Source organism: Scardinius erythrophthalmus (genome assembly GCF_964197995.2).
Source record: "Scardinius erythrophthalmus genome assembly, chromosome: 1".
Classification (NCBI taxonomy): Eukaryota; Metazoa; Chordata; class Actinopteri; order Cypriniformes; family Leuciscidae; genus Scardinius; species Scardinius erythrophthalmus.
This window is the reverse complement of record NC_138221.1, coordinates 56,970,167-56,982,584: the sequence shown is the minus strand read 5'-3', so window position 1 is coordinate 56,982,584 and position 12,418 is coordinate 56,970,167. Positions and strand designations below refer to the sequence as shown.

Sequence of the window (12,418 nt, the reverse complement as noted above, 5' to 3'; positions counted from 1 at the left end):
GTTAAGTGACAAATTTCTTATGTCTTTGTTGTGTCTCGAGCATGGTCTCAAGATGCACCAGTAGGCTAATGTTTTTTTAAGGCACGTTTATAAAAGCTTCTTAAATCCTAACTGAACTAAAATCTAATCCTGGCTCAATCTAAACCCTGTCTGTGAAACAGGCCTTGACTTGTCATCATTAAGACATTTTATGTCAATTTTGACTTTTTGTCATATAGGCTACTTATGATTTACCAAAGCAGGGTTTTGTTCCCTTATGTGGCTGACATGGGCTTCCATACATTTTGCTTGAACATTTTGCTGGTGTTGTTTATACATGAGTTTGCAATTTGTCCGGAGCGATCAGTGCCGTCGACGCTCGCTCCCTGAGCGCGTGCGGTGCGCAGTCGCAGGAGAGACGCGTGGAGTCAGTCAGTGTCAGGGACAGGGAGCTCTGAAGGGGTCACAGCTGATCACTCTGCACGCAGTCACACACTCAACTTGTGTGTTATGCATCCTTTTAAGAGAAAAGAGCTAGGGGAAATACTTTTGTGCGGTGTTTCCCTGTGTTGTCATTGCGTCTCGTCTTCGGGTGGCGCATCTTCGTTGTGTTTGGTGTTTTAATAGAGTGAGTGAACAGTGAGGATTACCGGAGCGCTCCAGAGATCAGCGGTGTTCTTGAGTTTCTCGCCCGGGATGGCCTCATCGCGACAGGACTACATTGCTCCATGGTGGACCTACTGGCTGCACAATTTCCCGCATCTTAATTTTAATTTCCAGGCGGTTGATAATACTTTTAAACCGGAGGACGCCAGCTATCAGCAGGTGAGAGGAGTTGAATGTATTTGTAGTTTATGGAGGGGGGAAATCTAAGTAAACGTTACCAGTTTGGTACACACATGCATACAAGAGTCAACTATAGAATAACTATTTTAATTATAATAGTTATAACTGTATATATACATACATATATGTATGTATGTATGTATGTATGTGTATGTGTGTGTGTGTGTAATAGTTACAACTATATATATATATATGTGTGTGTGTGTGTGTGTGTGTGTGTGTGTGTGTGTGTGTGTGTAATAGTTACAACTAGCCTAATTATAACTACATAACTATAACAAAATACTGTATTCTATTTAAAAAATAAAATAACGTGTAAAATACCAAACCATTTGGCCAAAAAATATTATAATTAATACATTTATTAAAGGGGACATATCATGCTAAATGCACTTTTTTAGCCCTTAAATGCATTTTGTTGTATATTTGGAGTGTTTAGAAGTACAGAAAATATGAAATTATTCTCTTCAGGTGCTTCGTTGATATCTTTATATTCTGTTTTGGTCATATTTTTCAACCTGTTCCGATTTTTCTGTTATCTATGACGTTTTGTGAACTATCACGTCACAGTATTTGCAGCGGAACTGCCAAATAAGGACATTGACTCCCAGCCCAACACTTCGAGCGATCCGCCATTATTATTTCTCGCTGCAATTTTGTAGTCCAAGCTAAAGGATGCAGAAGTTACGAGAGGGTAAGTTAAAATGTTCGGTTGTTGGATGTAGTAACCCACACGCTTCATTACACCGTCTATTGTAGATGAACTGCCGCGCTTGTGGCGCATGTTTAACTGAAAGAACGAGCAGAGAGAGAGACTCGGTCTCGCGCGCGCTCGCACTCTCTCTTCGGAGCCAGACGAAAGTGTAAACAAGACACCGTCTCCAAACCAGATGCTGTCTAGCTCTCTCTCCCTTGCACATATTAATCAAAATAAATCGACACGGTGGTAAAATGTCGGAAGACCAAAGTTTCATGTGTAAATACAGTAACACACCATTGCAATACATCCAATATGAAGACGTTGTTCTGCAGGCTCGTCGTCTTCATTTTCATCTCGCTCCGGCTCCGACTCTGGCTCGAACATGTAAGGCTGGCTGGACAAGTTTTCCGTTGTTGACATTTTGTTAATAACGTGTGAATAAAAAGTTTCTGTGCCGCTAGATAATCCTATCTCTGATATCAGACTACAAAAATGGCCGAACGGGGTGGAGTTGAACCTCTGCATCCTGGAGAGGGGGGCGGGGTATGAAGTGTCTCAATTGTATTTAAAGAGACCGCACCAAAACGAGTTGCTGTCAGAAGCACCTCAGAAAAGGGATAAAAAAGGGGCCCGTGGAGCTATAATAATGAGGAATTCAGACCCAAGCATTGCAGTTCCGCTTTATATAGACCACAAATGTATGATGTATATGTAAAAAGGAACAATTTAAAAGCATGATATGTCTCCTTTAATACATACATTTACTACATAATGCATTCATTTACTACACTATAATACTTTCAAACGTGTGACAACTTACTCCAACCTGATATGAATGAAAAACTCCTTTGTCCTGAAAACATAGCGGGACTTAATTTTAAAGTTGACTCTTGACTGTATGCCAGTCTCTAAAACAAATTTGGCACACACACACAAAAAAAAAATATATATATAATATAATATATATATATATATATATATATATATATATATATATATATATATATATATATATATATATATATATTTTAACTTCAGTCTTTGTTGTTTCATCAGTTTTAATAATGTATTTGCATTTATCTGAAAATCAATTAAATCGCTTTTATATGCTACATTTTTGAGTCAACATGAGATGGAAGTTTAGTCTTGTCTTCCCTCCTATATCCGAGTGAAACGGCTTCTCAAACAAGAAAAAATGTAGGGCCGAACTTGATTTTGTCCCTGGGGAATTGATTGAATGGTTGTGTTTTGCTATTGGTCGATCTCATGTGAGTGACAGGCTGATCCCGCCCTCACGCCAGTAAACACATCATCAGAGAAGAGAAGAAATGTCACTGAAAGAGGGAGGGGAAGTTATTCTGATTAAACAATATGAGGACACATGAATAATAATAAAAAAATGCACGAATAAATCATTTATAATAAATGAGATATACTATTTAAATGAACCCCAAAATATTATGTTGTAAATAGCTTTTTACAGGAATTCTAATCTTCTGAAATCGGTGTCACATGTCCCATGTTTTCCTATTTAGCCAAGCCTTTAAGACGTGTTCCTACAGAAAAAAAAACGTACCCATAGAAATATTCACTGAAGTATCGTGTGACAACTAGCCCCGGTCTCCCCTGTGAGTAAGCAGCTGTGGCAGTGGCCTGTTCTTGCAGGTGTAGTGGTGAAACATGCAGGATGATGAGTGTGAAATGTAATTCTGTTGTGGATCACTGGTTTCTCTCAGCTCAGCAGTTGTGTAGAACTCAAACAGCTTCTGACATCTGTGACTTGTAGCTTTATATGCATCTCTTTGTTTACATAATCCAAATCCATTACTGCTAAGACAAGAATTCCTCATTCCAGTAATGGAATATAGTTTGTACCTTCAGCATCCTGGGACCAAAAATGTGTGATAATTATAAATGTCTCTCACTAAATTCTATAAATGTGCAATATCTGGTGTAAACAGATGTGTCTGGTGGTGTGTCAGATCTCCGTTAAATAGTCTCTGTTTCCCCTACACTGTGATTTGTACTTTAGTAGAATGCAGTCTCCAGAGGAACATTTCCCTCATCGATTCAGTCGATACTTCTGCTGGGGTTTTTGTCATAAAGGATATTACGTTCCTTGTTCAAGGTCACATTTTCTGGGTTATACGAGAAAATCAGTGAAGCAGCAACACAAGTTTATCTCATCCCTCGTTCTAAAATAAAGAATGCTTTTCACATCTTTCTCTCGGTTAAATCGAAATCAATCTGAGGAATTGTTCTTCTGAACATATTTTCAATACTTTCTTTAGTAAACGCGTGTTATCAATCTTGATAACATTGCGATTTGAAATTCACATCACAAAAAATTACAATCTTATTTAATGTGGTTTTAGTTTTTTATTACATAGTTTAACGTTTATCAAAGCAATGACATTTTAGTATGTTCTTTTACTAAAAAAGTACCATGGTAAATAAATCCAGTGGTTTTCTGGACATGTACATTGGTAGTATCATCATAGTTTTTATGGTAGCTGAATATGGCAATTAGATGCCATTACTATTATACAATATACAATATTTTTTTGAAGCAAGTATATGTAAATGAAATGTTTATTTCCTTTATTGCTTGGCCTTCTGAATAGACGTCCGGCTTGCCTTAGTATGTCTGTTTTTTTTTAGCACTGGCAGGAAGTTTGGTTTTAAGTGGTGGTCTTCTGATAAACTTCCTCTGAAAACAATGCATGGGACAAATGTAGAGATCAAACGGTTTTATTATTGGTAATAATGACTGTCACCGGTGTTGAGTTCGCAAACATACTCTGGTAGGTAGGAGGTTAGCAAGTCAGTTGCAGGTTACAGAGTTTATTGGTAATTAAGTTGTTTAAAAATTGTGAAAACGTATGTCCAGGGGACTGTGATGTTGCATTAGTTATTATTTTATAGCTTTGGAGACATAATAGAGGTCTCATGTTTGCATTTAACTATATCAACATGTCTTAGATTTTACTGAAATTTCCGTTATTAAGGAGTACAAAGTAATGTGGATGTGTAGTGTTTGAGATCGTGGTGAGATCTCTGACTTTTGGTTGCAGACAGTGTACGACAAAAATCAGGTATTTGTATAAAAGTGCAGATACCCTAATAAAATATTACTTTGTTTTACTTTTTGAGTTAACCCTTAAATGCATGAATGTTTCGCCAATCATTTTTACATATTCGGGTCTTTAGTGACCCGGATCTGACGGAGATAGAGATTGACGTCACGGGTCACCCGAGGTGTCTGTTTAGGGGTCAAAGTACAAAACTACTTGATTTTTTATGTAAAAACTTGTTTTTATATATTTCATCTTACAGTAAGATGTGTTGGTTAAGGACTTGAGTGTAAATTGATCTGCATATAGCTATTTATTTATAGCAATTAAGTTTATTTACAAAAAATACACTATAAAACAATCAAAATTCAGTACACTAAAATATCAATTTAAAGTTAATGATAATTCAGTTGTTCAAACAAGAGAAAATAATGACAAACTAATCATACGTGCAATATAAAAACAGGTACAATACATAGGCATTATTTTAATATTATAGATTTGGCCTAAAATAGCCTATCCCATACAGAGAGTAACATGCAAATAAGGACATGTTCACATTCATGCATTTCATGCAGTTGAATAGCTCGCAAATAACTGATATTCATGAGATAGATATGATTTTCATTAACAGTGATCAATACTAAAATTCGGCATTAGTAACTTACTTTTCACCTTTTATTATTGTAACAGAGCTATTCTAACTCTACACTTTGGTTTTGACCATAATTCCCAAGTTCTTATATGGCGGTTTAACTGTACCATTGAAAATAATGTCACACCAGCCTTTAGTGATTTTAGTAATTTTGCTTGGAATTTCCCAAGAGCATGTTGTGATTTAATAATGTGAAATTGAGGTTTGCACTCTGTGGTAACCACACTTTTCCATCCTCTGACGCAACTTTAACATTTAAAAAGCTTGTCAAGTATTTGTTTTGCATTTAAATGAGCAGTAGCCCTTTGCAATGTTTTCTTAACCTAATAATATCTAATCGAATGTAATATATATATATATATATACACTGTATATCTAATATCCGGCTGTCCTTCTGGTCTCCTTGGATGGATCACAAGACTCCAGAGCTGACGTGCTTTACTTTCATCACATGATGTTGGACTCAAAGACTGAAGGTTTCTGTTTAGCCTCAGTCCATGTGGGTTGCCATGGCGATGCGCGTGGGGGCTCAAGCACGCCCTCATAACAACCATTATATGATTTATCCGCCCACAGCCTTGAACCGTTCCATGCGCAACGTCAAGATACATAATCTCTTAGAGATGCAAACACCTTTGTTTTTCAATTTTCTACATATAGACTGTTCAGAAAACATCTCTATTCAGTTCTTTCCTCATACCATCGCAAATAACGTATAATGTGCCACGTTCAAGTGTAGCTTAGAACATTTGCATTATTTTTACACTGCAAAACACTTATTTGTCTTGTGTTCTGGTACAAACGTTTAATGCCTATTGGAAATTCTCTGAAAATATATATATTTTCTTTTATTCAAGCATTTTTTTCTGATGATCTTTTACCGGAAAGCAATACTAAAATGCTGATTAAGAAAGTACACTGCAGCAGCATCACTAATCTCTGTTTGATTTGACCATCTGGCCCGTGTTTTCTTGACTCTGTCCGGCAGGCTCTCGTCTTGCTGGCCTGTGTGTCTGCGCTGGGTCTGGGCTTGAGTCTGCTGGTTCTGTCTGCGTATCTGACCTGCCTGTGCTGCTGTCGAAGGGAAGAGGATGAGGAAGTCAAGAGGCCTGACACCTGCTGTGTCACATGGAGTGCTGTTATCACCGGTCTGGTCATATGGTGAGTGAATTCACTTTGTTTTGCACCTGTCAGGACATGTGCATGTGTAGTTCTGAATTAATTATAATTTTATTCATCAACACTTTAGAGTCGATTACGTAGCTATTTTATTTTTATTTATTTATTTATTTATTTTCTGTCTATGGACATTTTTTCTAAAATAATTTTTGACAAGAAAAATGTTGGGGTCATTGAGATCTTTTTTTTTTTTTAAAGACATTAATGTTCAGCAAGGATACATTAAGTTGATTAAAAGTGACAGTAAAGATGTTTTTAATGTTAAAATATTTATATTTCAAATAAATGCTGCTCTTTGGAACTTTATTTATCTAATAGTCCTAAAAAAAAAATACTAGAGTAATGGCTGCTTGATAAAAATGATCATTCTAGAAGAAAATTTCAGATGGCACCTAGAGGCTTTTTCATCTGAACTCTTCATATATATATATATATATATATATATATATATATATATATATATATATATATATATATATATTAGGGGTGTGCAAAGCAGCCGGTATTTGTATCTGTATTTGTATTTGTTGAGGGGGGAAAAGTATTTGTATTTGTATTTGTATTTGTATTCGAGTAAAATTCAAAATAGCCGTAAAAATCTATTTTTTTTTGCGTTACACTTCTAATTTACGTTATAGTGTAAGTATTCTTTAATTATATCCATTATAATAATTATGGATATGCAATATTGGTTGATGTTTTTCCATAAATCAAGCAATGAACATGTAACAAGGAACGTCATTGAAAAGAAAAAAAACATAACAGCCATTACCTACGTTAACGTTACTCTGTCAACAGCCTATTGTCTAAATTACCGAGCTAACAGAGCTACTAGTGTTGTCACGATACCAAAATTTCAGTATTCGGTATAGGCTACCAGTGAAAATCCACGGTTCTCTGTACCTATTTTGGTACCAAAGCTTAATTTAGATTACAAAAGATGGAAACTGTAGTATTAAAAACACTTTACAATAAGATTCCATTTGTTAGATAACATAAGATAAAGTGACCTAACAATAAACAATTATACTGTCGCAATTATTCTCCTTGGGTTAATTTAAAAATACATTTTTAAAATCAAAAGTTAACATTATTTCTGTTAACATTATTTAATGCACAATGAATGAAGTGAACAAACATGACCAATCGAATGTTTGTAATAAATAACATTCACAAACATTAATTAATGTTGTAAAAATATATTGTTCGCTCAATGTGTTGATGTTTAATAAAGCATTAAGTAATGTTAATGAATGGTATCTTTGTTACCAAACTATACAGGAGATAAAACGTGTTTTATTTGACTTGACTGTACTTTTATTTGATCCAAAACTGCATTCATATTTAATTTTAAAAGGGCTTTTTAAACCTGCGTCTGTCGTTGCTATGCAACCATAGGCGCGCCTGGAAAAACGAGCGCGCCTACATTTGAAATCTGCACGCGCAAAAACCGCGCTATGTGAACGGCCCCTTATGACAACGTGATATTAGCCTAATCCAAAATATTTCCATATGTGGCTCTTTCCTCCTTTCTTATCAACAAGTGGATTTACAGCCACCACATCAGCAGCACCGCCAGTCGCTATGTCTCAGCGCTTATGAACTATGAAGAGGTGTCAGTCACCTCTTTTACTCACTCACTCACTCACTCACTCTGCACTGCGGTCTCATGAGGAAACGCAGCTTTTTGATATAAAGTTTTTCTTGTTCCCGAATACAAATATTTTAAAAAGTATTTGTTCGAAATAAGTATTCGTAAAAAACACGTTATTTGTGCCTTTCCGAATACCGTATTCGGGTTCGGCTCCACCCCTAATATATATATATATATATATATATATATATATATATATATATATACCCACTCACCTAAAGGATTATTAGGAACACCTGTTCAATTTCCCATTAATGCAATTATCTAATCAACCAATCACATGGCAGTTGCTTCAATGCATTTAGGGGTGTGGTCCTGGTCAAGACAATCTCCTGAACTCCAAACTGAATGTCAGAATGGGAAAGAAAGGTGATTTAAGCAATTTTGAGCGTGGCATGGTTGTTGGTGCCAGACGGGCCGGTCTGAGTATTTCACAATCTGCTCTAGGGGTGTGCATTGGCACTGCCCTCACAATTCGATTCGATTACGATTCACCAGGTAACGATTCGATACAATTCGATTCTACGATGCATTGCGATGCTTCAAAATTCTACTGCACACAACAAGGCAAATTTTTCATCAGTCATGAGGCAATACAAGCAGTCAGATATCGAACAACAGATTTTATTGGCTGCTATGTGTGTATTATCACTCTACTGTATCTTTGACATAAATGTCATTAAATAAAATAAAATTGAATGGTACAGGGTATTGGATATGGCATTTTCAAACCTGAAAAAGAAAACATAAATCACTGCTTTCAGTGCTTTGAATGAGCAATGTTTCTCTTCTCTCTGCTTGAAAACCATTTGAAATTACATTTCAACTTTATTGTCCAACTCAAGGCCAGAAAATAAACAGTGTAGGGGTGTAACGGTTCACAAAATTCACGGTTCGGTTCAATACGATACACTTGTGTCACGGTTCGGTACGTTTTCGATACAGCAAAAAGAAAGAAATGCCAAAGAAATTTCCTTGATTTTTTTTTTTTTTATTCTTTTTTTATTAGAACTAACATCATAAAGTATGACATTTTTTTCTTTGAGCAATGATGGAGCTATAATTGACTCTTCTAAGGAGCATATAAAACAAAACAGCTCCTTGGAAAAAATTAAATGTAATATTTTGTGCTAATAAACAAATGTTTATTTTAGTTCAGATTAACATTTGAGGGCAGCAATGTTATTCATAATGTCGAAATAAATCCGACATAATGTTACTTGAAAGCATTATAGCCTACTATTCCTGCCAAACTTCCAAAGTTGCAGTTAGTGTTACTACAGTAAATCCATGGTGAATATTGCAGATCTGTGGACACTGGATAGTTCATTCATGTGACAATGTTTCTTCCTGGTTTCCACGTCAGCGCTGTTTGATCCGTGAATAACAGAGAAATGTGAATGTTTTTCACTAGATCTCGCAGCGATCTATCTAGGGTTTAAAAAGAATGGTGTGAAAAGGGAAAAACACCCAGTATGCGGCAGTCCTGTGGGCGAAAATGCCTTGTTGATGCTAGAGGTCAGAGGAGAATGGGCCGACTGATTCAAGCTGATAGAAGAGCAACTTTGACTGAAATAACCACTCGTTACAACCGAGTTTGAGGCGGATGGGCTACAACAGCAGAAGACCCCACCAGGTACCACTCATCTCCACTACAAATAGGAAAAAGAGGCTACAATTTGCACGAGCTCACCAAAATTGGACAGTTGAAGACTGGAAAAATGTTGCCTGGTCTGATGAGTCTCGATTTCTGTTGAGACATTCAGATGGTAGAGTCAGAATTTGGCGTAAACAGAATGAGAACATGGATCCATCATGCCTTGTTACCACTCTGCAGGCTGGTGGTGGTGGTGTAATGGTGTGGGGGATGTTTTCTTGGCACACTTTAGGCCCCTTAGTGCCAATTGGGCATCGTTTAAATGCCACGGCCTACCTGAGCATTGTTTCTGACCATTCCATCCCTTTATGACCACCATGTACCCATCCTCTGATGGCTACTTCCAGCAGGATAATGCACCATGTCATAAAGCTTGAATCCTTTCAAATTGGTTTCTTGAACATGACAATGAGTTCACTGTACTAAAATGGCCCCCACAGTCACCAGATCTCAACCCAATAGAGCATCTTTGGGATGTGGTGGAACGGGAGCTTCGTGCCCTGGATGTGCATCCCACAAATCTCCATCAACTGCAAGATGCTATCCTATCAATATGGGCCAATATTTCTAAAGAATGCTTTCAGCACCTTGTTGAATCAATGCCACGTAGAATTAAGGCAGTTCTGAAGGCGAAAGGGGGTCAAACACAGTATTAGTATGGTGTTCCTAATAATCCTTTAGGTGAGTGTATATATATATATATATATAAATATATAAATGTATGTCTGTGAGGAACATATGTAACATATCCATTCAGCATTACAGTATAATTGAAAGCTATACATTTTAACATTTATTAGGCTTTAAAACATTTAACTTTTATTTAAGTGAACTTAAAACAATCTTTACACACTGTAAACTATTTGTAATCAATTACTTATTTAGCTGTGGCTTTAATATATCAGGGCTCAATGCTAAGTTGTTTTTCTTCCAGTCCCTTGGGTGAAGGAGGAAATCCTCATGAAGGAGGAAATGTCCTCATGCAGCTGCACTTGGTATTAAGCATTAGTCAGGTCGATTCTAGAAAAAAAGAGTTAAAAGAGTAGAGAATTTTAGAGCAGAAAGTAGAAAAGAGTACACAATCTCTGCTTTATTTGGCTCTCTGAGGTCAGCGCACATCCTAATTTCACCTGATTTTTCTGCATAACAACAATCGGAGACACCCATGCAGAGACATTGATGTGTTCTATCACCCTGGCTGCTTGCAAGCGATTTAATTCCTCTGACACAACTCTAGGAACAGAAAGTGGCAGACGGCGAAGTTTTTGGCACACTGGTGTGACTATCATCCAGCTTTATGAAGTTTAAAGCACATCCAAACTCAGTTGACTCAGCAACAGTGCACTGAAAGACTGGCACAGGAGAAGTCCGGTCATGCCATGTGTGTCAGCTCAATGACAAAACTGTCAAGTCACATCCTGGGGGTCACATCCAAGTCACCAGTGAGGGTACGAAACCCCTTGCATGTTCCTAAAGGGACACTAAAAGTTTACCGATCCTCTCACGGTTGCCAAAAGACTTGGACTGAGTACATGGGTTCTTAGTGATTGAAAGACATGGAATGCTTCCCATCTTACTGCATTTCCATGCACACCTAGCTTGGATGCCAGCCAAACTTAGCCCCGCCCACAACATTTGAGGTCACCGGTCTGAACTTGATCCGTTGTGGAGCAACTATGCTCAAACCAGAGCTGTTCGGACCAATCAAATTGTCAGGGCATTTATACGAGGATGGACAGATGATCAACAGTAACGTAATCATCCATGTCACCAAAGAGTGCTTGGGTTGAATTCGTTTACAACAAAGATGGCTGCCGCTGGAGAATTGAGATTTGTAGATTCCACCATCGCGTCTGTTATAGAAGATTTCAACAGCGCATTGATTTTAAAAGAGGAACAGAGAACCGCGATCAAGGCATTTGTCGAACGGAAAGATGAATGAAGAACATGCATCACTTACTCCGTTGCACTGATTGGTTGTAGGTCCATCCAATTGAGTGCAGAGGCATTTTCTTTCCTGGTTTGGTTGAAACACGCCCATAATCACAGCCTAATGGAGCAGCAGTGTTTCCCCTACAATGTATTAAGCAGCGGCGCAGCGCCGCCGCTGGATTTTCAGCGCCGCTGCAAAATCTTCACATGATCAATAATATCACGACATTCACTTACACACGTTGCCATAAAAGGCGCCGTTCACATGCAAATATTTCAAATGTGGGCGCGCGGCAAGTGCGCTCATAATAGAAGCGACGCGGCGCGCGCGTTTTCAGCATGGACAGATCAAAATGTTTTCAGGCGCGCCTCAGTTCATGGTTGGTATAGCAACGACAGACGCCACGGGAGAGCGAGCAAGCGCTTGTGCAAAGGAGAAAGCGGTACGAACTTTTCTCCGTTGAAGTCTATGGGGTCGCTGTGTCCATTTTTTTACTGTCTATGGAAAATATGCCGTCCCGCCCCTCCGTATTCGGCGGCAATAAGGTTTCATTCTCGCGCAGCTTGTTTTGGTAACTTCACGTGCGAGTCTTTTCCGCTCCGTGTTTGCGCCGCGCTCTCGGTTCCGTGTGTGTGTGAGTGTGTGTCGGCGCACTGCGCTCTCTGCTCAATGTTCCACTCCATGTTTGCGATGCGCGTTCTGCTCCTATGGTTCTGCTCTGTGGTTAACGGCCCAAACGCT

General features: G+C 37.9%; 1 protein-coding gene across 2 annotated transcripts in view; it reads left to right on the top strand.

The window, feature by feature from the left end:
* Positions 1–338: 338 nt before the first annotated feature.
* ttyh2l (tweety homolog 2, like) overlaps positions 339–12,418 on the top strand; it is a 58,463-nt gene continuing 46,383 nt past the window's right edge. For both annotated transcript variants that reach the window (XM_081388877.1, XM_081388878.1), the window contains exons 1-2: positions 339–804; positions 6,243–6,415. In XM_081388877.1, the coding sequence (XP_081245003.1) occupies positions 676–804; positions 6,243–6,415 (302 nt within the window). In that variant the 5' untranslated portion in view covers positions 339–675. The remainder of the gene's footprint in view (positions 805–6,242; positions 6,416–12,418) is intronic.